At 32.4% G+C, this 27640-nt stretch overlaps 4 protein-coding genes and 1 non-coding gene across 7 annotated transcripts; 4 read left to right on the plus strand and 1 right to left on the minus strand.

The window, feature by feature from the left end:
* Positions 1-2693: 2693 nt before the first annotated feature.
* LOC120204160 (protein INVOLVED IN DE NOVO 2-like) lies at positions 2694-13310 on the plus strand. Of its 3 annotated transcripts, none has more exons than XM_039204268.1 (9): positions 2694-2704; positions 8252-9342; positions 9542-10715; positions 10967-11148; positions 11389-11478; positions 11581-11865; positions 12025-12237; positions 12739-12998; positions 13085-13310. In XM_039204268.1, the coding sequence occupies exons 2-8, from the start codon at positions 8308-8310 to the stop codon at positions 12964-12966; spliced, it is 3207 nt and encodes a 1068-aa protein (XP_039060199.1). In that variant the 5' UTR covers positions 2694-2704; positions 8252-8307; the 3' UTR covers positions 12967-12998; positions 13085-13310. The 3 variants fall into 3 exon arrangements, with proteins under 3 accessions (XP_039060199.1, XP_039060198.1, XP_039060200.1); XM_039204267.1 differs by lacking the exon at positions 2694-2704 and adding an exon at positions 7349-7420 and having other exon boundaries at positions 13085-13309; XM_039204269.1 differs by lacking the exon at positions 2694-2704 and adding an exon at positions 7349-7420 and having other exon boundaries at positions 10967-11136; positions 13085-13309.
* A 4021-nt stretch (positions 13311-17331) lies between these two features.
* On the plus strand, positions 17332-18837 carry LOC120204161 (aspartic proteinase PCS1-like). The gene has a single exon (XM_039204270.1). The coding sequence runs from the start codon at positions 17385-17387 to the stop codon at positions 18729-18731; it is 1347 nt and encodes a 448-aa protein (XP_039060201.1). The 5' UTR covers positions 17332-17384; the 3' UTR covers positions 18732-18837.
* An 888-nt stretch (positions 18838-19725) lies between these two features.
* On the minus strand, positions 19726-19912 carry LOC120204272. Its single transcript, XR_005523924.1, has one exon. It is a non-coding gene; the product is annotated as a small nucleolar RNA snoR143 (small nucleolar RNA).
* Positions 19913-22335: 2423 nt separating this feature from the next.
* Positions 22336-25550, plus strand: LOC120204162 (BTB/POZ and MATH domain-containing protein 3-like). The gene is made up of 4 exons (XM_039204271.1): positions 22336-22928; positions 23725-24073; positions 24360-24636; positions 25144-25550. The coding sequence occupies exons 1-4, from the start codon at positions 22561-22563 to the stop codon at positions 25356-25358; spliced, it is 1209 nt and encodes a 402-aa protein (XP_039060202.1). The 5' UTR covers positions 22336-22560; the 3' UTR covers positions 25359-25550.
* A 629-nt stretch (positions 25551-26179) lies between these two features.
* LOC120203997 (ras-related protein Rab2BV-like) lies at positions 26180-27370 on the plus strand. Its single transcript, XM_039204111.1, has 3 exons — positions 26180-26344; positions 26444-26860; positions 27230-27370. Exons 1-3 carry the CDS (start codon positions 26180-26182, stop codon positions 27368-27370), a joined length of 723 nt encoding a protein of 240 aa, XP_039060042.1.
* The last annotated feature ends 270 nt before the right edge of the window (positions 27371-27640 follow it).

Consider the following 27640-nt stretch of genomic DNA (forward strand, 5'->3'; position numbering starts at 1 on the left):
ATATATACATATATATATATATATATATACATAACCATAATTATTTTTATTATTTTAAGTATTATTGATAGCGTATATAAACATATTTTTTTCTTTTATTATTATATGTATATTCTTTATTCTTTTTCATTTACTTTATTTATTTTTATTCTATTGCGTTTCCTTTTTATTTAATACACATTTTATTTGTATTCCTTTGTTTTTATATAGTTTTCATTTCTTTGTTTTTTTGTTATTCATGCATATATGTATATATACATTTATTTAGTATTTTTTTTTATTATTTCGTTTCCTTTATCTATCTTATTTATCATTAGTTTATTTGTATTGTCTCCTCTTATTTGTATCATTGGTTTTGTGGTTGTTATATCTTATTTATTTTTCACCCCTCTAAACGTAACGTTTTTTCTTAATGGTCTTCATTCAATTAATCAAGGGTAAGTAATTGTGGATCGTTATTTTACCTTTTAATTTAGATTTATAACTTTCTTAATTAAAGACAACTGGAAATTATGTAGTACCGAAAGGGCAGTCCAAGGGTGCTAACCCTTCCTTGACTGTAACCGACTCCCGAATCCGACACATCTTTGGTAAGACGCAGATCAGGTAAGAAATAAGGTATCCGATCTACCTATTTATTTTTAAATAAATGATCGGTGGCGACTCCAATCCACATTTACCTAAGTCGAAGCCCAATCTCGGGGCCCCAACCGAAAGACGGTTACGACACATATCATGTGTTTAATTCTCAAGACTTTCAAAAACAAATTAATTTAGTGAAGTTAACAATAAATTAATAAAATAATATTATAATTTGATGATTGATGTAAAATGCTTTAAAGTTTAGAGATCTATTTAAAATTAGGTTGTAGTTTAGGGATTAGTATAAAATATTTTAAAGTATAAAAACTAATATACAATAAGAGTCATAGTTTAAGGATTAATATGAAACTTAACCTATTATTATTTGATATATAATAAACCTTAAGCGACGATGATGATCATGAAGAGGCAAACAATAATGATATATAGTAATGCTAAAATTCAAATAAAAATATTATTTTTATTTATTTTTACAGATTTATGAAGTATGGAATATCAAATAACCCCTTGAGGGAATAGTATTGCTTGCACCTGTAACATCCTCAATACCGGGATGATTTAGAAAGAGAATGAAGAATAAAGGGGTAAATGGGTCTTTTAGCAAGATAAATAATTAAATATTGGTGGTGGGTATTTTATAACCCACATGGAATCCATTTTGAGGGAACAAAAGTTTCCAAACTTCTCTTCTTCAACTTCCTTCTTCTCCACCGTGAAGCACTTAAGCAAAGGTGAGTTGCCTCTCTTTCGGTTAATTCTTAAATGTTAAGCATGATTTTGGTTAATGAAGCTTTAGGAAAGATGATGGAGATAAAAAGGGAATTAGAAACTCAAAGAGTTTTGAGTTATGTATGATTTAAGTTAAGAAGTGGATAAGTAAAATTTTGAATAAGGATATATAAATGGATTTAGAAGTTGAATTTGACTTGTCACAAATGTGAATAAGAAGTTATAAGTGTTAAATATAAGTTTGGATTACATGAAAAATTTAGTAAGATTCTTAGTTTTAAGAATTTGGGAGATATGTGGAAGAAAATAAGGTATTGGAATGATAGAAGTTAGTTAAAGTGGTTATAGATGAGTTTGGTAGCATAACAAGGGCTTTATACATGAAAATTGGGAGAAGTGTTGATAATTTTCGGGTGAAAACAGTCTGTTTTGGGTAGGGTGTATCGGTACACTATGAGTAGGTACCGATACACTAAGACCAATTTTGAAGAATAACTTCATGGTGTATTGATACATTAAGGGGTGTAGTGATACATATGTATCGATACACCCAGGCAAGTAACAATACTTGTGAATTTCGAAACCAATTTGGGTACTGATACACCCATAGTGTACATATACCCCATAAAGGAAAATTGAATTTTGGGTTCATTAAATTAACTCAAGTTATTAGTATCGAAATATAAGGTTTAGGCTTCTGATAATCGTCTTAGAAATTATGTTTATGTAGATATTGAGCCTAAACAAGTTCCAAAACAATTGACAAGTAGGATTGATCGAGGAAAAGACAAGGAAATATAGATGAGTGCATATGCATATCATGATTATAATAGTATATTCAGTTATAGACTTGTGATAAGTCTAGATTTAATACCTTAATACATGATTCACTTCATATTATGATACATGATATGAATTCATACTATATGCATTATGTGACATGCTTTAAATGAATATGCATGAAAAGTTACATGAGCTATGTGATAAAGGTATGAAATCATATGTCTATGAGATATACTATGTGAATTGTGAAAAGGCCATGTTATGTAGAAGAGAACTATATGTATAGTTGGCATGCCAAGAGTAGAGGGTCTACGTAGTCCTTCGGGACATATATGTATTCTTTGGAACATTTATGATGTCTTTTGAGACACATATTTGATCCTTGGCATATTTATATGATTCTTAAGGAATTTCTATGTGGTCCTTATGGACATCTTATATGGCACTTCAGTGCATTTCTACGCGACACTTCGGTGCATTTATGCGAATTGTGGTGACAACATAGTGCATAACCTCACAGTACTCACATATATTTGGTTCTCAGTATTGTATCATGGGCTAGTGAAATTATTAATAATAATTCATGAAGGTTAAATGGATAAGCTTATGTGTAAGAAACATGATTATGTAAACTGCATGAATGGAATATAAGATTTCATGATAATGCATCTCATTATGGCATTATTATTACATTTTATTGTTATTATCATTATGCCTCACTAAGTCGATGACTTAGCGTGTGAGCGTTTCACACATAGGATCAGAGAAGGTAGACAAACAAGAATAGTCAGCTGGACAGCATTTCTCCTACAACTATCAGATAAGAAACAACTTAAATAGTAGCTCATTTTGTTATGTAATTAATGTTGGCATGTAATCAAATGTTTAAGTTGTGTATGCTCTGAGTATTTTGTAAAGTTTGTATAAAACTATGTATATTATCATATTTAGTTAATATAAGTCTAAATGCTATGTTATTTGTTAAAAATATTGTTTTAAAAAGTCAATGTGACATCTCGGACTCGTATCCGGGTCGGGTACGGGTTGGGGTGTTACAACACCAACCTATAAAAAAGTAAAATAAAATAAAAGAATGTTGGCTTGCAACTAAAAGTTAAGTGATCAAAATATATATTTACTCATAGTTGAATAACCTAAATATGATTTTTTATCCGAAAAGATAATATTCGCTTAAGATTTATCAATTCAATTAATTGAATAATCTAAAAAAAAATTAAATATAATAACCCTATTATAAACTTATTAATAATTAAGCCACTTGTGAAGCAGAGGAAGAAGTGCTAATCTAAAAAAACATTTATTAATCTATATATATAGGGACAGAGCTCCCCTAGGGCCTAAACCCGTCTAACCCCTGTTAAAATTTATATATTTGATATAATTTTAGTTTAATAATAATTTGATTCATGTAAAAACAAATATTTAAATTTAAAAATATAAAAAATTATTAAATATTTAATCTAGTAGGGGTCGAACTAAAGAATGACAAGTTTGTGTTCTCAAATTTTTGGTCTAATTATAATTTAAGTCATTGTAAGTTTAAATATTAGACAAATTATAAGTTGTCTTTTGAGTTTTGAGGTTTTTTTATTTAGGGTGAATACAAGGTAATCTCTGTACAAAAATTTTCAACTATTTGACAATGAACGCTCATATCCCTACATACGTGCTTGAACTCGGGACCTCAAGGATAACAACAATCCCTTAATCACTAAGGTCGATTGGTTCATGTTGAATTTCAAGTTTAAATATCTAATAAGTCTTTATATTTTTCTTAAATAATTTAATATTTCGACCTCTGTCAACATTCTGAATCTAAATCTAAAATTTAAAATTATTATTTATAAAATATTTGGAATTTTAATTTTTAAATAAAATAAATATTTTATGCTCAAATAATTAGTGAGGCATGTTGGGCTAATTTATTCTCTTGGTTTGGATATTAATCAGTGCAAGTAAAGAATTACATTCTTATTCCCTTGAAAAATTTATTAAAAAAATATTTGAATGAACTAAAAAATATTTAGATTACTGAAAAAGTGAACCCTTTTTTGAGCAGATTCGAAAATTATAAACTCTTTTTTTAAGCAAATTAAAAAATGATAAGTTCTTATTTGAATAAATTTAAAAATATTTGACCCATTTTCGAACAAGTGAAACATTATTAACTCTTCCTTAATAAAGTGATTTTAGTAATTAAGAGACTTATTATTATCCCTTAAGATTCTAGATTCGAGCACTACATAAGCATGATATAAGAGTTTATTATATCATCATTTATTAAATATATATATTAAATGTAATCAACTGTTAAAAGTTAAAAAATGTCAACTATAGAACGTTGCTTTCTTGAGTTCATCGACCATTAAAAGTTACAAAATGGTCATCCGACTGTTCATTATGTTCCAAACTTGTCATTTTTCGTTAAAACGTGGACAATATTCTGAATTGAATGTTAACCTGTTGACTATGATGTGATAAAATCTTATCTTAGAATCTCACATGACTATCATATCACAGTCATCTTGTTAACATTCAAACCAAAATTCAAGTATTTAAGGGTTTTGTTTCCTCATGGTCTTAATATGGCATTTATCATATGGTAGAATTTATGCTAGTAGGTTTGTTTTACCTTATTGTGCTCCTCGACTTTTAGCTTTATTTAATCAAACCAAAATTCAAGTATTTAAGGGTTTTGTTCCCTTTTTTTATTACAAAAGAGATTGTGGATGTTGAAATTTTGAATTTCGGATCAATTAAAACTTTAACGTTTAGTTTTGTTTCATTTTAGTATCTCATTGTTGAAACTTTAATGATACTGAATTTATTTTATTAATAAATTTTATGACATGACATTTTATTATTATTTTATTAATATATGATTAAAAATAAATTTTTTGAACGTTAGAGTGATTTAATTATTAGTACTTTGAAAAAATACGTAATTAAATTTAAAAAAAATCAATTTTATTGACCTAAATATGAGTGAGAAGATAGTTGAGTGATGAATGATGCAATCCGTAAGAATGTGTCACGTGCAAATCATTCATTAAGATTTTAACGACGATATACTAAGATTGAATTAAACGTTATGTATGATTTTAAAAATATTAAAAATATAGATATTGAAACAAATTAAAGCTAATAGTTTAGGTGTTAAATATGTAATTTATAATATTATTTATTAAATATGTTTATTAAGGTGCATCATGCAGAAGCCGTCTTGCTTGTAGAGCGCGTGGCTTTTATTTCTTATTCTGTTTTCCCAAAATGACTTTTTAAAGTTTTATTTTATTATTGTTTTTTCTTGCCCTTTCTACTAATCACGGTAAAAAAATGACGTGATAATTTGAATAATTTAATGCATAAAAATCAAATAAAATAAATTATAGTTTAAATATCAAAATAAAAAAAACTATACATATTTTTCATAAACCTTACATTTTGTTAAGTTCTTGAATGTTCTACTTTTCAAGCCCTAAGAACTTTCAAGTTCAAACTGTCGTAATATCAGAGTTAAGGTCTGACGGGTCATTTGGCTTTAGATGCTTCTTAGTATTCTCTGCGATTAAGTAAGTTTTACCTAAGCCAAGTAAGCATGCAAACTCACAAAGGTTTGAATCAAGCCCTCAAGGCTTCTAGGATTGCGGAAGTTTTAACACCAACGTGGCTACTCCAAGCCACCAAAGTCGGACTATTGTGTGGAAGTGCAAACACAAATGTGGCTACTCTTAGCCATCAAGATAGGCAACAACACAAAAATAACAAAGAATAAAGAACTCTGAAAATATAGGGTGAATGTCTCATAGATTTTATTACTCTCTCAAAGAGAATGAAAATAAAGGATAACTCTTTATTTATAATTGAGCTTCCTCTCTATCAATGACCATGATCGTTTTACATCAACGGCTAATATTTGTCCAATTAATAACAAATCCCCTAAATCAAGGAATTACAACCAAATCTTACCTAATTACATCCATTAGTAGGATTCTTTTCTTGGATAGGTTTTCACCAGATATTGTAAGATTCTCTCACAATATCTTATTGATTTTGTTGTTTCTTGTCATATTTACCGAGCTTATGTGATCATCTTCAGATATGATGCCACTTTTCTTTTCTGCACGACTAATGTGAATGGGCTCCATAGCATTCTCCAAGTGATGGGTCAAGTCTGGTGGCCTTGGGCAAGCCCGATACTCTGTCTTGACTCCTTGTCGGACACTTGCACTAATGTATTGGCAAGCCCGATACTCTATCTTGACTCATTGTCGAACACTTGCACCAATGTCTCGGACCCAAGTTCCTAGCCCGTGACAACTCATCATGCATTAATTCCCTAAAATTTTATAAATTCAAATTCATCCCATTAATTTCAAATTCGTTTCCTTAACATCAAATTTCATGACGATCCTTATTTTCAACCCTAGTTTGTCATTAATTATTTTTATAAAAACATTTTAAAAAGATAAAATCAAGATTTATATGTGAGGTACTCATGCTCCATTCTTCAAATATGGATGGGACGTTATATCAAAAGTTTTAATATGATTTACTCATATTTTTAAACGCTTTTTAATCATTAAAATTTGAAAGAAAAAACGCTTTAAAACCATTCAACTTATTGAAATATAAAGAAGGCAATGAAAAGAGAAAAATCGAAGGAAAATTAATGTTAAATATTTGGATAAATTACAAATTTAATATATAAACTATCAGTTTTAGATCATTTTAATACTTAAACTTTCAATTTTTTATACTTAATTTTTATTTTTTGTTTTATTTTAGTACCTGTTAAAAGCTTAATTTTATTTTTTGGTAAAAAATAAAAATTTAGGTACTAAAACAAACCAAAACTGATAGTTTATGTACTAAACACATTAAGCTTTTTAACGACTGGATGCTAAAATAAAACAAAAACTAAATATTAAGTACAACTTTTAAAAAATTAAAAATTTAAATATTAAAACAGAGTAAAACTAATAGTTTATATAACTAAACAATGGAATGAAAAATGACGATGGAATGAAACTCTCGGGATTAAAAGAGTAATTTAGTATAATTTAGGGGTCAATTTACCTTCTTTTTAAAAATTTTGAACCAAACCCAACCAAATCGGTCCAATATAAAATTAATCTTATCTGGGTCAGACCGGACCGAACGGTTGTACCCTTCAAAGAGGCCTTAACGCAAATATACGTTAAAAAGAACAGGAATTATTGGCAAAATCTAAGCTCTTAGGTGAAAGTAGAGAATCTCAAAATCGAATCTCCAATTTCTGAAGGTAAAATCTATTTTTTTTCCATTTAAAGCTTCATTTTTTTTTCATGAAAATCTTTAATTTTGTTGTAATAACAGTGGAAATCCATGGACTTCAGTCAAATCATTTTCTTTTTTAATAATTTTTTTGATCATTTGGTTCCTGCATGTTTTAATCCAACTCATTTTCTTGCAATTCTAGCTTTGTTTGTTTCCTGGGAAATGTAGTTGAAGAAGAAAGGGAAAAATAGTTTGTTTGGTTAGATACAGTAATTCAACTGTTTTGTTTGCTTCTACTTTTATATTCACTTTTGTGTAATGATGGAAAATGGGACATGATAATGATTCAAAATTAGCAAATTACTTGTATGCAACACTGATTCTAACTATTCAAATTAAAACTATGCTATTCGGTTTTGCTTGTATGTTACTCGGACTCGAGTGTAATTGTCGAAAACAAGCATGGAATTGGGGTTATCATAAACAATCCGTTAACAATTGTTTCGTTTTGGATAATGTACCTTGTGTAGTTTAGCTAATATATTTTGTTAGAAAGGTGGTGTATCTAAAAAAATTGTTTATGTCACGTCGGAGCCGTATCGGTGTTCTAAACTCGAACTCTCCCCTAATAGAATTGCCGGTGCTTCCGTGGAAGTTGTCTAGGCTATTGGTTTCATGAAATATCTATTCAGTTTCCATATTATCCATTAGACAGTGTGCATGGTTTCTGTTTGGAGGAGAAATACCTTTAAAAATCTTGTAATTTAATCGGCTTCTTAATTATTCAAACATATAAGGAAATGCATATTTTTATATTTGGTTAAGTTTGTTTTTCTGCTTTCTTGTTACCTTTTAGATTACTTAGAGAACGGATATCAACTCGAGAGATGATCAGATATTGCAGAATCTGAAATGGGAAAGTATGTAGATAAATGTTATGAACAACTAAAGAAGGGGAAGTACATTATCAAAGTTTCGAACGAGGTTTATTTGTGCCCCTATTGTCCCCAGAAGAAAAAGCAACATTACCGATACATCGATCTTGTCCAGCATGCTTCTGGTTTGGGAAAAAGTAGTTCTGCGAAAAGAAGACCGATAGAGAAAGCCAGTCACCTGGCTTTGGCAAAGTATTTGGAAAATGATCTCGTGCCTGCAGTTAGTTCATCAAAATCTGTGGCTCAAAAGGCTCCTCTTACTGGTTGTGACCACGATGAGAATGGGAAGTTTGTTGTCAAAACTTCGGATGGAAAGCCAAATTACCGATACATGGATCTCGTCCAGCATGCTTCTGGTGTGGGATATAGTACTGCAAAAACACCAATTAAGAAAACCAATCACCTGGCTTTGTCAAAGAATTTGGAAAAAGTTCCCATGCCTGTGGTTAGTTCATCAAAACCTATGACTCAAGCGGATCCTCTTAGTGGTCGTGACCAAGATGAGAAAATTGTTTGGCCGTGGACCGGAATTGTGGTTAATATCCCGACTCGAAGGTTAGAAAATGGGCGATCCATAGGAAGAGGTGGATCCACATTGAAGGATGAGTTGATCAGGAGAGGGTTCAACCCCATAACAGTTAGCCCACTTTGGAATTACGATGGTCATTCAGGGATTGCTGTTGTGGAATTCAATAAAGATTGGCCGGGGCTACAGCATGCCTTGTCATTTGAGGAGGCTTACAAAGCAGATCACCATGGGAAAAAGGATTGGGGTGCTAATAATGATGTTAAGTATGGTCTTTATGCTTGGGTCGCCCGTGCTGATGACTACATGTCGAGTAGTATTATTGGAAAATATTTACGCAAGACTAGTGACCTTAAGACCATCCCCAAGCTCATGGAGGAAGAAGCCAGGAAACAACATAGACTTGTATCATATTTGACAAACATCACTGGTACTAAAAGCAAAATAGACTTCTACACTCCTATGCAGACGTGTCCGGGCTTCAAGGTAATTAATCATATCTCACTCCATTGAAGTTTTTTAAGCTACTGAGTTCATAAAATATCTCTATATTTCCAAATTATCCACTAGGTTGCATGGTTTCTATTTGAAGGAGAGATATTTTAATTGTTTCAACCAATAAGGAAGTAGTGCATGGTTTCCTATTGGGTGTAGCTTGATTTTCTGTTTTGTTGTTACATTTTAGGTTTCCTTGACAATGGATATCAGCTTGGAAGATGGTTTGAATATAAAGGAATCTGAAATGGGAAAGTATGTAGATAAATCTTACGAAAAACTAAAGAATGGGAAGTACATTGTAAAAGTTTCAGATGAAACTTATGTGTGCCCCTATTGTCACGAGAAGAAAAAACCAAATTACCGATACATGGATCTCCTCCAGCACGCTTCTGGGTTGGGAAATAGTAGTTCTGCAAAAAGATCATCACTAGTAAAAGCTAATCACCTAGCTTTGGCGAAGTATTTGGAAAAAGATCTTGTACCTTTGGTTAGTTCATTGAATCCTGCTGCTCCAGTAGATCCTCTCGGTGGCTGTGACCATAATGAGAATGGGAAGTATGTTGCCAAAGTTTTGGACGAAACTTATATGTGCCCCTATTGTCCTGGGATGAAAAAGCCTAATTACCGATACTTGGATCTCGTCCAGCATGCTTCTGCTGTGGGAAATAGTACTTCTGAAAAAAGAACACCAACAGAGAAAGCTAATCACCTGGAGTTGGCAAAATATTTGGAAAAAGGTCTCATGCCTTTGGTTAGTTCATCGAAACCTGTGGTTCAGGAGGATCCTCTTAGTGGCTGTGACGATGATGAGAAAATTGTTTGGCCATGGACCGGAATTGTAGTTAATATTCCTACTTGGAAGTCAGAGGATGGAAGAGCTGTAGGGGAAAGTGGATCCAAGTTGAGGGATGAGTTGATCAGTAGAGGGTTCAACCCCATAAGAGTTCGCACACTTTGGAATCACTGTGGTCATTCAGGAATTGCTGTCGTGGAATTCTGTAAAGACTGGTCAGGTCTACATAATGCCTTGTCATTTGAGAATTCTTACGAGGCAGATCATCATGGGAAAAAGGACTGGGGTTCTAATAATGATTTTAAGTATGGTATTTATGCTTGGGTTGCCCATGCCGATGACTATAAGTCGAGTAGTATTATTGGAGAACATTTGCGCAAGAGTAGTGACCTTAAAACCATTTCCGGGCTGATTGAGGAAGAAGCAAGGAAACACAATAGACTTGTATCATATTTTACAAATATCGTCGAGACTAAAAACAAACGCATGAATGAGATTGAAACAATATGTTCCATGACTTCCAAGTCCCTCAAAAATTTGATGGAAGAAAAAGATAACCTTAAAGAAGGTGTGTTTTAACTCTTGTCTTGTAGCATAAGTTTTTATCATGGAAATACTTGCATTAGTAAAATTATATATACATTCATATTCCTTTGTTTTGTTCTGCTTCTGAATGTTCAGTTTCTTCTGCTGATGGAAGCTTTCATCGGGTCTATTTCATGTCATTACTGTTTTTGTCTCCATTACATTTATTTTTGAGAGTGTTTTCTGGTACTATTTTCATCTCAAAGGTTCAACCCGTTTTGCCTCCGTTCACAGAGATTAAAAAGAGTCAACTAAGTTCAAGGCTACACTTCCAGAAGGTTTTCAATGAACACGAAAAACGGAAGTCACTGCTAGAATCTCATAGAAAAAACCTGGAGTTGCGTGAAGTTGAACTTGAAAAGCGAGAGACGCTGATTGAAAGTGAAAGAAAAAGGTTGGCTGAGGAGCTCGAAGAGGTAACATGCTTCATTCTTCATTTTATGGTAGGAAATCACCACTTTTGATTCCATCAGAACTCAATGGTACTTTTGGCAATAGTTTTGGTGATTTCCTACCATGAATTTGTTTTATCGAAAAGGCATAGAAATGAAAAACAAAAGTTGCTCTTCCAGCATTTTCAATTTTAGTTGCATTCTCAGGAATGTCGATCAAAGAGTTACTGGAAAATGTAAATGCTAACATATTTCTTCTTCCAGAACATTGTTCAAAATAGTGCATTACAATTGGCTGCTTTGGAACGAAAAAGGGCTGATGAAAATTTAATGAAACTGGCTGAAGATCACAAGGTTTGTTTGTCATTCGATCCTTTTTTTCGTTTTAATGCCACAATACTGGGTTGTTTTAGAATGCTGAGAATTGATGATATGACTGGACCATCAATTTTCCAGAGGCAGAAGGAGGAACTTCATAATAGGATAATTCAACTGGAGAAACAATTAGATAAAAAACAAGCATTAGAACTGGAAATCGAGCAACTGAGAGGGTCAATGGATGCAATTAGGCCAATGAGAGATGAAGATGATGTAGTTCTGATAATAATGGAAGCAAGTCTAAAGGAGTTGAAAGAAAAGGAGATGGAGCTTGAAGATTTAGAAGCATTGAACCAAAGTCTTATATTAAGCGAACGTAAGAGCAACAATGATCTGCAGGAAGCTCGCAAAGAACTAATCAACGTGAGTTCTTTTTCTTTTCGACTTTTAAAATGCTTGCCCTGCATTGATTTGTGAACTATTTTTGCGATGCTCATCATATAAGTTCTTAAAATTCTGCTGCGGAATTTTATGGTTGATCATACTTGCCAGTCAGGAAGCACTAATTCATTCACTTTGTAGGGATTAAGAGAACTATCCAGTCATGGAAATATTGGTGTCAAGAGAATGGGAGAACTCGACAGTAAACCGTTCCTCGAAGCAATGAAGAGAAGGTATAATGAGGAACTAGCCGAGGAGAGAGCTTCGGAAATGTGCTCATTGTGGGAGGAATATCTGAAGGATCCAGACTGGCATCCTTTTAAACGTATTAAACTCGAGGGAGACGAAGATCAGGTCTTTATTTCTTGACTCCTATAAATTTGTTCTGCAACCCCAATTTCTCAACTCTACAATGCTGATACGAAGATGTCGTATATCATACTCTCTGCTTCTTTGATCCTAGGTGTGGTTCCTTTATAGAACATGACTAGCGTGCCATTACGTCATGGTAGTTCTAAACTTGCATTGCTCATTTCCCCCTCGATTGTAGAAAACTTGTACGAGATTAGATTTCTGTCTATGCATGCCACGAGTAATTGCACGCGCCTTTTAGTTTAGCGACCGATGTGTGTTATCTTTGCTTCTTGTTGGCTGGTTGAGAGCTATCTTTCCACGAATGTAATCAGGCTTTCTGTTCGTAATTCAGTTCTTGGCGTAGAATTGGGAAGAAAATAAATTTACAAGTTATCAATCTGTTTTTTTTTTCTTGTGAAACACTCCTTTGTTTGTTCCTTGTTCCGTTTCTTTCCTGTCGGTATGAAACAGTTTGCTCAAAGTTTGATAATGCTGGTTCAGGAAGTGATTGACGATGAAGATGAAAAGCTAAGATATCTGAAGGATGAGATGGGCAATGAAGTGTACAAGTCGGTCGTTTCGGTTATAAATGAAATAAACGAATACAACCCGAGCGGAAGATACGTAACTTCCGAGTTATGGAACTATGGAGAAGGAAGAAGGGCAAGCCTGCAAGAAGGTGTCGAATGTTTACTGAATCTGTGGAACACCACCAAACGCAAACGATGAATGATCTGAAGGGATGCTAACTTATTTCTCAGGTAATTATTGTTGAAAAGAGTGAAACTCCTGAGATGTTCGTCCTAAAGATGAATCACCGGTAATGTCTTTCCTTGTTTTATCACAGGAACTAATTTTCCGACATGAAAAATCGAAGAACACATCTCTGTAAGTATGTTCGAACCCCTTGTTAAACCATTTTCAGCTTCCAGGGGTATAATAATATACCTTTCTGGGAAGGAACTGCATTCATTCTAACATGATGAATTCAAGCTCATTGTTTTCGTATCGGGGCCAGGATCGTAACCGATGCCGATGTAAGACATGTCGACTTAATGTAGTGTCGAGAAAACGTTCGAGAATTTCTATGTTACTGTGAAGTTGAGCTCCATATCCGACATGGATATGGGATATGCTCTTTCGAATATATGGAAATACTCAGAAAAATATTAGGTCGTTTGCTATTTTCATTTTATTAATGGTCCCTAAACTTTTAAAGTCCCTATAATTTGGTCACAAAAATCAATTTTTCTTTATTATAGTCACCGAACTTAAGATTTCTTTTATTAAAATATTCTTTAGTCTAGTGACTCCAATAAAAATGGGTAAATTATGTATTTAGTACCCAAATTATCAGTTTTGGTTTGTTTTAATATTTTGTTTTTTTTTATTTTTTTAAATTATATCTATCGTTTAGTTTTTGTTTCATTTTAGTATCTCGTCGTTAAAAACTTAACGGACGAGCTCGTGGTTGCTACGTCTACAGTCATCGACTGCCTCATATGTCGGCCAATGAAGCTCAAATTTTTCGGCCCACACTCTTTTGACCCTCTAAACATGATTTCGACCTCCATTTCACCGAAAAAAACTTCAATCTCTCCAAATCGAAGATGTTCTCTTCGATTTTTTTCATCCTCCAATCTTCGTCACCAATCGTCCGATGGGCCTGAAACTGGACTATGTTGGTTGACTCGTCATTCTCCCGTGGTCCCCCATTTGGATTGATTGTGAGTCCATCGGAGCCATGCGCTGTCAACCCGCACGTTAAGTTTCTCACGGTGAGATACTAAAATGAAACAAAAATAAACGTAAACTATGGTTTTGGAAAAATGAAAGTTTTTGGAAAAATGAATGTTTTAGGTATTAAAACGGAGCAAAATTAATAGTTTAGTTAAAAAAATCCATAATTTACCCTAAAATTATTTTCGATAATCAAAATACAAATCATTACTATAGTTTACCGTTAATTTTAAAGACAAGTGTATACATTTTCTACTCAAACTGTTAAATATTTTACTTATACCGACTCCAATAAAAATGTCATTGTAGTTAAAAAATGGTGTTATTAATATTTTCTGTATTTATTAGCTGCCACTCGAAAATAAAAGCAAAAATGTTATTAATATCTAAATTTGATTGAGGTGATGTTTTTTAGAATTAAATGTGTAATTAATATGCATTAAACTCCATAAAAATAATGCAATAAATTCTAACAGCACTATTTTCTAAAAAAATTATATAATTAATTAATTAATTAACTATCGTCTATGTAAAATGTCTCTTTCTTTTTGGGAAGATGATAATAACAATTTTTGTCATAATGCAATTAATATTGAAAATTAAATATTTATATGTTTTACAGAGAGGTACAAGGTTGGACCCGGATGATATTTCATCTCATTGTTTTATAAATTATAAAATATTAAATATATTATTATTAATAATAATAATAAATAGTTTTATCACAATTTAATTGTAATAAATATTTAGTAATTGCAAGTTTCTATACATAAAAGAAAATATATCTACAATATAGATAAATGAATAAGAATACAAAGATACCGTTAACGATCAACGATGAATTATATTGATGAAAAAATATATAAAAATTAAGAGAAAAATAAGAGAGAAACGGTTAAATTATTTTAGTTTTACATATTTTTATGATCATTTGATGAAAGAAATTAAATACTGAGATTAACAGTAGAAAATGAAAAAATATTCACTGAAAAAAAATAAAGAGTTAATTTTAATTTATGATTTTCTTTAATCCAATGGTCCTAAAAAATATAAAACTAGAATGAAATTCACTTTTTTTTTCCTCTAAGTTGAGATTAGTTTGATGAATAGTATAGTCTAACCCTTAGACTATACTCTCACTTGAAATTAATGCATTTTTACAGCTTTTGAATTTCCAAAAGTTAGTCAATTATATTATATTCCAATAAAAATGAGACTTTTATTTAATAATAAATTTTAAATTATACGTGGATTCAAATCTTACTATATATGAATATTATATAAATAAATATAATTTTTAAAAAATAAAATAGTCAATAATTTTACTCCTGTAGTAGGTCTAATTTATCATTTTCGTCTTTATCGTATTTTCGCATCAATTTAACCCTTAAAGTTGTTTAATTGCATCATTCCATACCCTAATTCTAACTTAAAACATTAAACCCTAAACCACAAACCCTAAATCCCAAACTCTAACTTAAACCCTAAACAATAGTAAATATTTTAAACATTGACGTAATTGAATAATTTCGAAGAGTAAATTGATGCGAAAATACGGTAAGAACGGAAAAAAATAAATCAGGTATGCAGAGATAAAAATGATTCTTTTACCTTTTTTAAAATAATAATAATAATTATTCAAATATGTATTATTTGTATTCGGTGAATGTATGGATACTTTTATGAGTGTAGACATTTGGCTGAAGCAAATGAGCCGCAAACAAACCGTGTATATTTAATGTGTTTTGAAGAAACTATTTGTTATTATTATTATTATTATTTTGTTGTTGTCCCATTTCCACGAAGCATTAAATTCATTATAAATTGTACCACCACATACAAAAACAAACTTCATTTCGGTGCCATGATCAGTGGATTTTGATTGATTTTAGTACATTTATATATATATATTGTAATTTTTTTTTAAAAATAAATTGTTTATTTTTAAATTTAGGGTCGGTTTGTTTTATTAAAAATATTTTATGGAAAACATTTTTATAAAATGAATTATATTTTTTGAAAAATATTTTACGGTGTTTGAGAGATGTTATTTGTATAAATCATTTTCCGTTAGCTGATAATTTTTTTATATTATTTATTATAAATATTAAATATAATAAAAGATATTATTTATTATAAAAAAGTTAATATTATTATTTTTAAAATGTTATAATAATTTATTCAATATTGTTTATGTCAACATTATAACTAAAATATTACTTCTACATTATAAATAAAAATATTAAAATTAGTATATTCTATTGAAATAAAAATATTATAGTATGCTTTTTAAATTATTAATAAACACATTTGAAGTATTTTTATTAAAATATTATTAGATTATTATATTAATATTAAGTACATAAATAATATTATTCATTAGTAATAATCAAATAGCATTTATTTTATGAAATTAATAAATAATATAAATTTATTTATACTTTATTATATATTATTAAACTAAAAATATAATATCATATATTATTGTAATATGACTTACTATATTATTATGATATTAAAAATATTAATTACTATATTTTAAATATTTTAATAATTAATATTTTTATGAAAATGTATTAAAATATTATATCAACATTAAATACATAAAATAATATTATTTTGTGTATTTATATTTTGAAGTGAAAAGTGCAGAAAATGACTTATAAAAAATCAGACCGTAAGTCATTTCCATAAAATACAAAAAAAATTATGTTGACCAGAAAAATGTTTTTACAATGACTAACATGTTTTCCGTGAACCAAACACCAAAAAAATGAAAAAAAAACGTTTTTTAAAAAATATTTTTCGGAAAACAAACGAACCCTTAAATTCAATTGAATATCTAGTATTAAAATATGAATTTCACTTATGATTCATCTCAGGAGATAAACTTGATTTTTATATATTTAATATTTATAAAAATTCAATTATTTGATATTAGATATTTATATATTTATATATGTGAGGCTCGAATATGAGATTTCAAAGAATAATAATAATTTATTCGCCACCAAATCACTTGTTTCGTGTTTATATTAAAAATTTAAATGATATAAAATTATAAAATTTTCAAAATATGTGATATTAAATCGTCAATAAAATTTATAATAAAATATTTAGATTATACAAAAATTTAAAATTATCAAAATGAAGTGCGTTTAACACCTCTCGTCTATCCCTGTTTGAATAAAAATATATTTGGATATAATTTTAGTTTATTAAAAATGATTTTATTGCTTTTCCAAATAAAAAATAAATTTTATTACTTTTCCAAATAAAAAATAAATTTTATTACTTTTTCAATACTATTTAAGGAACCAATGCTCCTAGAAATGCTAAGAACATTCAAACAGTTGCTTCTACGTACACAACAAAACTGAAGATCAAAGCACAAAGAAAGAAAATCAATGTCTTGTTTCCGTTTTCTTCTTCGCTTCGCAATTTTCCTTCTCATTTTCCATCAAAACTTTTGTTTTCCTTCCAAACAAACACTCTTTTTACCTCTCAAAATGACCCTTAGTCGTCCCCCGCTTACCTTTGCCCTTAACTCTGAACTTTCCTCCTCCGCCTTCGACGCCGCCGGTGCCACCACCAACAAGATTGGCTTCCACCATAACGTTACTTTAACAGTTTCTTTATCCGTTGGTTCGCCGCCGCAGAATGTTACCATGATCCTCGACACCGGGAGTGAACTGTCATGGCTTCACTGTAAAAAAACTCCCAACTTAACTTCCGCTTTTACCCCCGAACTTTCCAATTCTTACAATCCCGTCCCTTGTGCTTTCCCGGTTTGTAAAACCCGAACCCGAGATTTAACCATACCGGCTTCCTGCGATCCGAATAATCAACTTTGCCACGTGGCTATCTCTTATGCTGATGCTTCCTCGATTGAAGGAACTCTCGCGTATGAGAATTTCGTAATCGGGTCTTCGACCCGACCCGGGTTTTTATTTGGGTGTATGGACTCGGGTTTTAGCTCGAATCCGGACGAAGATTCAAAAACAACCGGGTTAATGGGCATGAACCGTGGGTCCTTATCTTTTGTGAGACAAATGGGTTTTCTCAAATTCTCGTATTGTATATCGGGTTTCGACTCGTCTGGTGTTTTACTTCTCGGTGATACGAGCTTCTCATGGCTTAAAACATTAAATTATACTCCTTTAATACAAATGTCCGACCCGTTACCATATTTTGATAGGGTTGCATATACCGTCCAATTAGAGGGTATTAAAGTCGGGGATAAAATGTTGGACCTACCAAGATCCGCTTTTTTACCCGATCACACGGGTGCGGGTCAAACAATAGTCGACTCGGGCACCCAATTTACTTTCTTAATGGGTCCGGTTTATACCGCGATGAGAAACGAGTTTTTGCAACAAACAAGAGGAGTTTTGCAAGTTTTCGAGGATCCGAACTTTGTATTTCAACAAGCAATGGATCTTTGTTACCAAATCAACAAGTCGGTCGATACGAATTTTTCGAACTTACCGCGAGTCAGTTTGATGTTCGACGGGGCCGAGATGGGCATATCGGGCGAGAGGCTATTATATCGGGTGCCCGAGATGAGTAAGGGGAGTGATTCGGTGTATTGCTTCACATTTGGAAACTCTGATCTATTAGGGATTGAAGCGTTTGTGATTGGGAATCATCATCAACAAAACGTGTGGATGGAATTTGATTTGGTGAAGTCAAGGGTCGGATTTGCAGAGACCAGGTGTGATCTTGCTAGTCAACGGCTAGAGATGGACCTATAAAATAAAGGGACCCACCATAGTCCAATCATGCTCCACAATTTTAATAAAGATGGACCGCTGATCCTACAATGTACGGCTAGAGATGGACCTATAAAATAATATATATTTATATTTCAATTTTGTGAGAATCAATGTTGTAATTTAGGAGTAAGTTTTGTAAAATTGGTTTTGTTTATCAAATGTGACATAGGCCGTGACATGCCTATGCAGCTGTGCTTGTGTTTTCATACCGTATCTAAGATTACGGACCGAGTTTATTTTTAATCCATTAATCAAGTTCTAGAGTAAAAAATGATCACGTGCGACAACCTTAATATATGACTAAAAAAATACTATTGATTTTGTTATTATTTAAATAATAAAATCGATAAAAAATTATCAGAAACATTATTATTTCTACCGATTTTATTATTGTTGGACACTTTATCAGAAATATTAAAAAATATTGATGTTTTAAACAGAAATAATAATATTTTAGGTAATTGTTTACCGGTTTTATTATTTAAATAATAACAAAACCGATAACGCATTTTTTAATTATATATTAAGAGTGTCGTATTGTAAGCTTTTTTTAATTGTATATTAAGAGTGTCGCACCGTAAAACTTTCCGAATGAAGGGCCCTAATCAACATTGTAGTTTAAGCAAAAGAGGTAAAAGTGACACTTCTTCAACATTAAGGAAATCACCATTAAAATGGCTGACATGAAACTTCATCAGTTTGATATGTAAAAATCCTTCATTAACTATTTGCCTTTGCCCTTACCTTTTCCTTGACCTTTCTTGGCGCCCAACTTGGCTTGAATACGAGCGGCGGCTGCGGCTTTTGCTTCTTCTCTCTTCTTCTCTTCCTCCTTCACTGCAGCAGCGAGTTCCCTCTGCTTCTTCAGCTTATTCGTTTATTTTCCTTTAACATCTTAATAAAAAAAATAGAACATTTACCAATTTATCTTGTAATTTATATTCCATAATTAACGAAAAAAAATAAATTTAAAAAATGTGGGATGGAATCAGTAGACAAAAGGATTAAAAGAGCCGTTCATCTGTGGATACCATATCTACGGTTGTCTGGCCGCTGCTTGATTTTTGTTTATTTTTCAATAAAAGAATCAAGCGTTTAATTTCTGCACTGTTGCTGAAGAAACAAAGCACTACAAATAATTGCTTTGCTTCATTATAAATACAACAAATGCAAATATATTATACAAAAGACAGAAATCCTTTTTTAAATAGAAATTCAGGGCTCATATCAAGTGTAAATTAGGATTTTTCAAGTCATTGTGGGGGGAAAGCCAGATTGGAAATGGGCAGAAGAAAGAAATCGAGACACCAAACCTTGAAAAAAAAGGCGGCATCGTCGATATTTTCCCCTTTATTACGATCCCACTCAAGTCTCTCTCTTTCTAATCACGGCCCTCTGTTTGGTTCGAATTTAGTTCGTGTGTATGGTAAAGTGAGTATGGTCAGGTAATAGATCGGGTGACTATCAGATTGATTGTTTTTCGTTAGAATCAAATCGGATCGGTTAGATTTCGGGTCGGGTCAATATCAAATCGATTGAATTTCGGATCGAGCCAATATCAAATCGATTGATTTTAGATTTTGGTCGACCTTTAGATCATGTCAATTCTGATTGAATTGGTTATGAGTCTAATCAAACATATATAAAATTATATATATATTATTGTAACAATACGTCTTCTTATTTGTTAATCTTATTATTTAGACTTAATTTTTGTTATAAGCCTAATCAAGTATATATAGATTTTCAGTTCAAATTATTTTCGGTTTGGGCTAATTTTGGATCAGGTTAAGTTCATTTCGGATTATTTTCGGTTTGAATTACTTTCGATTCGGGTTAATTTCAGTTTCGGGTTGTTTTTCTTCGAGTCAAATTGGATACGAATCCATATTGGGTTAGCTAAATTTTGAATCATGTATGGTTTGATTCATGTATGGTTCGAGTTTCGGATCAAATTTGATCATCATGTTCAAATTAATATCGGGTATTGAGTCGAATAAATCGACTCGGGTCAAGTTTGCCATGTCTAGTGGTGGGTTTTGATTTCTTCATCCTCATACCCACCTAATATTTACATATACATCACCCACGACAGATAAAGTTTTGAACCTACAACAAATAAAATTTTTAAATCCACACCCACTCACGCATGTACATTTTCAAATCTACCATACACCTACTACTTAACTGGATACTCACCGCCATCCTTTATCCGCTTGCACCAGCTCATATCTACATGACAATAACCTCACAAATTACATAAACAACAAAATATTAAAGCAAATGCATTCTTAAGATTTATATAATAGTCTATGAAATTATATCGGGTTTATTTGTTTGGGGGAAACAATTTATAGGAAATGTTTTTCGTGTTTTCCGGTGTTTGGTTTTAGAAAAAACTATTTTGTCAAAGGAAAATCACACTCTCTCTCCCGTAAAACAACTTATCGTTTAGAAAATAGTAGGTCATTTTACAACTTCAACTACAAAACTCTCTAACACCCAAAATAATCCGACTGTCACTTCCCTCTCACCTGCGATGGCTGCTCAGGTTGGTGTTCATCTTCTCAGATAACTAAAATATTTGTTACCCCTTTTATAATTTCAGAGTTATCCTTCATTTTTTCATTTTTGTTTTGAAGTAAGTGTTTTTCTATCTCTCTTCTATTCTATTTACTTCAAGTAATTGCAATACTCTTGAAGGAGAGCCTCAAGTCAGATAATCAAAATGTTTTCTGGAAAATATTTTTTAGGAAATGTAATTCATTTTACGAAATTTATTTTTCGGAATTTGTTTTCCTTGAAACAAACGGAACCTAAATTCATAATGATCTAAAATTTATATGATAGGTAATTAGAGGATGGATAGGTGTGGGGCAGGTGGATGCAGAGCGTGTAAGATCTTAAATTCATCACCTACTCACTGCCCACGAATGGTATGACTTTTTTAAATCCACACTCGTTCACTACCTACTAAACTTATATTCATCCATGTACAACTAAAACAAGTGCAGTGCAAAATTCACGAAATTGTATTCGTCTACCATCCTTAGTACTAACTATATTGATTTAAAATGATAACATTTTAATTATTTTCTAATTAAATTGATATTTGATTAATTAATTACACCAATTCAATCAAGAATAATATAAATTATATATTTTATATTAAAAAAATTTATTATAAAATATTCGACATATTTGTAATTAAATGTAGATAAAAATATGTTTTATATTTTAGTTTTAATTATAATTTATATAAAAATAAATATTTTCTTACAATCAAATTTTTACATAATATAATAATTAGTTGATACTGATTCCCATATATAATGTAATAAGAGGAGGTATGATAATAGGTTGCCCCAACGTTAGGTTGAAAGTAGCTTCCGTGGGAGACATCCAAATTATGAATTGTCCACCTAGGACTCGATCTCACGACCACAAAGTTAAGAGCCTTGAGCTCTACCAACTGAGCTGGACATACAATTCAAATATATATATATATATATATATATATATATATATATATATATATATATATATATATAGCTTACACATGCCTTAACCAACCCATAAACTCCACGAAGCAAAAAGAAAAAAAATTCTCAACGAAAACCTCTTTTACATTTCCCTTCGGTCATTTTATCGCCTCCGCGCAGGTGCTGCTGCCGCCACAATCCCGTCACCTAGCCTTAACCTCTTATCTTCCACAGTTTACCCTCACAATTTCTCCAAATTTACCTAAGAAATGAAATTAGGGTTAGGGTTTTGGGGAACTCGATGAAAAGAAGAAAAGAAAAGTAACATGGAAGATTTCAAGGACTCGGAATCAAAATCGGTGTGCGAGACGGTGAACGGGTCACACCAATTCACGATCAAGGGTTATTCGTTGGCGAAAGGGATGGGTCCTGGGAAATGTATATCCAGCGATGTTTTTACCGTCGGAGGTTACGATTGGGCGATTTACTTTTATCCCGACGGTAAAAATCCGGAGGATAGTGCGATGTATGTTTCGGTTTTCATTGCGCTGGCTAGCGAAGGTACCGATGTTCGAGCGCTTTTCGAGCTCACCCTTGTTGACCAGAGCGGGAAAGGGAAGCATAAGGTTCATAGTCACTTTGATAGAGCGTTGGAGAGTGGGCCTTATACGTTGAAATATAGAGGAAGCATGTGGTAAGAATTTTGAGTTTTATTATTTAGGGGTTTGGTTAGTAATTTTATCTTCTTTTTTAAAACTCTAGTTATCTGTTTGCTGGGAGAATGGATCTGATATTTATTTGGTACTTGTTATTTCTATTATGATTATTAAATGGGTATATATGTTGGTGAATTTTGATCGAAAACGGGGTTCAGCAATTTATCTATTACTATTCGTGTTCATAAGTTTATCCTTACCATGATTGTGTTTAAGGTATATATTTGAGTCATTCATGTATTCTTGCTGTGTTGTAGCTGTAAGGTCCATTGAATAGGGGATATGGAATTTTTATTATGCTTTTGTTCGATGAAGCTGATAAATTTGGGTGCTGTTTTAGGACATGGTAATTGGGAAGCATTACGTTCTTGGCAAATTCTCTTTCACTTTATTTTGAGGATCAAAGTATTACACTGAAATTTATCTGTGTCCAATAATTATGAGGTAGTTAAAAACAACATAGAAGCTGTTGTATAATTTAAGCAAACCTGAACAAGCCCCAATGAGGCAATGACATAAAGCAAGGAAATGAAACCTGGCTCTTTTAGATGAAACGTGCTGGTGATTTCCATTTAGTTTCACTTTAAATGTTATATGGTCGTCTGTGTTTTTGTTGAAATATGTGCATATTGAGCATCTAAGTTGCTCTACGTCTTACTATAATATTCTTTCCATGAGATGTTAAATTTATATGTTCACTGGATATGGTATATGTATAAGTCCGTATCATATTTTCATAAGGATGTTTTTACCTTCCTTCTTCCATGCATTCAGGGGATACAAACGATTCTTTAGAAGAACAACTTTAGAAAGTTCTGACTACATAAAGGACGATTGTCTAGTCATGAACTGCACTGTTGGAGTTGTCAGGACTCGCCTTGAGGGGCCAAAACTGTCTTCTATTCCTGTACCACCATCGGACATGGGTCAGAATCTAAGAGTTTTGCTAGAGTCTGAAAATGGCTGTGATATAGTTTTTCAAGTTGGTGACGAGACGTTTAAAGCACATAAATTGATCCTTGCTGCACGTTCACCCGTTTTCAAAGCACAGTTTTTTGGGCTTGTTGGGAACCCTAAATTGGATAAAGTAGTAGTGAAAGATTTTGAGCCTTCTATCTTCAAGGTGATGCTTCCTTTTACTTTCTTTTGGACTTTGAAGAATGGACCTACAACTAGTGTATTGCATGAGCAAACCCTTGAAAGAAATTTGTTAAATGCATATTTTTATTAAAATTTGTTATACATAATCCTTTAAAACTTCTTTTTAAATACAATCAACCTTCAACCAGTAACCGGCTTTGAACCATTGCCAAGTATAGATTTTAGCTATCTAGATGTGCTTTTTAATATTCTTTTTTGGCTAATCAACTTGAACAAGAATTCATCTTAAACCTTGTCTGTTCTTCCAGGCAATGCTCTTATTTATTTATACAGACAAACTTCCTGATGTACAAGAGATTACAGACTCAACATCTCTGTGTACATCAACCAACATGGTGCAGCATCTTTTGGCTGCTGCTGATCTGTACAATTTAGATAGACTCAAAGTGTTGTGTGAAGCAAAATTGTGCGAAGAACTTAATGCTGATACGGTGGCAACGACCCTCGCACTTGCTGAGCTGCACCATTGTGCACAGCTGAAGGCCATATGTTTGAAATATGCTGCAACTCCGGCGAACTTGGGAGGTGCGTGTTCGTACTAGACTACAGTGCAAATTCCAGGTTATGTAAACTTGGTTTTTGTGTTTACAACTTTAGAATTCTTTTTGTGTTTCCTCGTTCATGTCTAGCTCGTGATGATGGATTATTATATTTCAATTTTCAAGTACTAAACCATCTTTAATGTCATAATCCCTTAACCCTCAAACAGGTTTTAGATATAACTGTTATGTGAAATGTTGGGAGACGAATTAGAGCACAATATTCCTTTGGTCAAAACTGCTCAATGCTTCGGATATTGGAATGTATCCTCGAAAATTAGTTCACCTGAATGTAATTTTGTTGGACGCACAAGTTCAGTATTTGTTGTCTCTTGGAGTCGATTCTGTTACAATTATATGTTTTCTTTTTGCTTAAGCTTGGCCTATCAATTATTGACAACCTGTGCATGTGTAGTTCCGAGGTCGATGGAAAGCAATTGTTTGGCAATGGTAATATGTAAGCTAATTTATATTCCCCAATGACTTTTTGCAGCGGTAATGCAATCGGAAGGGTTCAGGTACTTGGAGGAATCTTGCCCGTGTTTGTTGTCGGAGCTGTTGAAGGCCTTTGCATCCAGTGAGGAGAGCCTAAGCCTGCTATCAAGTCGGAAGAGGAGTGCCAGCAGTGTATATGGGATGGATCTCGCAGCTGAAGGTCCTGTGGCAGAATCCATGAACCCAAACGGCAGGCGAGTTCGGAGACGCTGATTTGCTATGGTATTTGCAGTGGTTCCGGGACATGGGATTGAAATATTGGAAGGAGTAACTGGTACCGTATTTACATGGTTAACATTATAGAACTTGAAATGGATATTTGGTTCTATGTAAAAAGGGACTGTTTTCTTGGGGTTGAAATGTATTTACTCCTTTCTGGGGCAAATAATTAAGTTCGTTGTTTTATTTTGGCTGTTTTCTTTGTTATAAGGTATTTAATTTATTGATCGACTAATCTAGATTAAATATTATATCTTATCATAGGATGATTCTCTTAATCCGGAGAAAATATGTGACCTAACATCTTATCTTGTTAGATCAATGGAGATACCAATTGATAGTTGGTATAGTCCAAAGAATTTGATACTAACATCGAGTGTAACCGGAGAAATAAATTGCGTCTAGGAAGAGAGGAATGCTAGGCAATTCCGTCGCGTGACTAGGGATCAGAATGTTAATTTTTATGCTATTTGTAATATTATTCGTGTTGAGCTTGCTCATAGGAAAAAATTTCTGTTGTTTTCTCTCTTTGGCTATGGGAAAACAAAAACTTTCCCACAAAACAATCACCAAAAATCTGGAATTTCACTAATCACATTTTGCCTATCCATAATCAAATACTAATCCAGTAATCAATCCCTTTATGGTTAGTCTTTTCTCTTCCTTCCCTCTTTAATTTATGAATTTTGATTTCTAATTTATTGTAATATTTCAGATTATTATGCGACCATTGAGAAATCGAATTTAGAATTTTACAATTATGTTAATTCTTTTTTCTTTCCGTCTAGCGGCTTTGGAATTCGATAAAAGTGTAAATGGCATATGAAGTGGGTCATGATTACGATTATTTATTTAAGATTATACTAATTGGAGATTCGGACGTCGGAAAATTGAACATTCTTTCGAGATTTAAGAGAAATGAGTTTTGCTTGGAATCCAAGTCTACTATTGTCGTTGAATTTGCAACAAAGACCCTTAAGGTTATCTATATTTACACATAAGTGTTTTTTTTATATAATTTAACATTTGTTATACCAACAACCACCGTAAATATATATACAATCGTAATTTTTATTCAGGTAGAAGGGAAGACGGTTAAAGTGCAGATATGGGACACAGCCGGTCAGGAGCGGTATCGAGCGATCACGAGCGCTTACTGTAGAGGAGTGGTCGGGGCGCTTCTCGTCTACGACATAACCAAAAGGCAAACGTTCGACAACACCGTGCGATGGCTCAAGGAACTCCGGGACCATGCGGGCATGAACATCGTCGTGATCATGATGATGGGAAACAAATCGGATCTCAACCACCTCCCAGCGGTGTCGAAGGAAGACGCCGAGAGCTTGGCCGAGAAGGAAGGACTATTGTTCCTCGAGACATCGGCGCTTGGAGCTATCAACATAGAGAAAGCTTTCCAGAAGATATTGATGGACATTTATCAAATATTGAGCAGAAAAGCACTCAACTATTTTGATAATTACTCAACTATTCCAACAGTTTCATTTTAATTACTAAACTATTTTTGTTAAAAATTATTACTGAACATAAGTTTTTATTCCATTTTGATAATTAAATATTTTGTAAACTACAGCGTTGGTCACTTTTGTTTCATTTTTATAAATGTATGGTAACTCGTTTCAAAAAAATTAATATGTGGTCACTTTTGTTTCATTTTAATTAAGATATGATTAATTAACATAAATGGTCGTTAAACCATTTAAAGGTTGATGACTTGACATATTAATAAAAGGGTTAAATTTTATTTTAACCCCTGAACTTTAAGTAAAATATTAATTGGGTCATTTTGTAAATCAAAAGCATTTTAGGGACATTTTTTCAATTACTCCTTTTTTTCTTTTCTTCAGCCTGCCAACTGCTGGACATTTCCTTCGGCCAACTACCTAAAAGAAAACGATCCGGCTGAGGCAAGTAGAAAAGGGTCGTTGCAAGTAACCTCTGATGATGGTATTGTTGATGAAAGCATGCGGCCGAGGTGGAGGGTATAGTCCAAATCTCCATTTTTCAATGGCACAGAACTTAATGAGTCGACCCATGGCATCATTATCGGAGGAAAGACCGAGTTTGGTGAGTCGGGCATGATGTTACTTGAGTCTAGCCATAGAGGAGCATGTTTCGAGACGTGGAAGAGATTGTACGGTATTAGGACAGATCTTAGATCAAATGACCCATAAAGACATCTACCATAGGGGTAGAGGCATAAGAGTTGTTGAGCCTTGTAATTCAATTTGTCAATCAAAATGAATTGCTTTCAATGT

This window comes from Hibiscus syriacus, unplaced genomic scaffold (assembly GCF_006381635.1).
Source record: "Hibiscus syriacus cultivar Baekdansim isolate YM2019G1 unplaced genomic scaffold, ASM638163v2 tig00010533_pilon, whole genome shotgun sequence".
Classification (NCBI taxonomy): Eukaryota; Viridiplantae; Streptophyta; class Magnoliopsida; order Malvales; family Malvaceae; genus Hibiscus; species Hibiscus syriacus.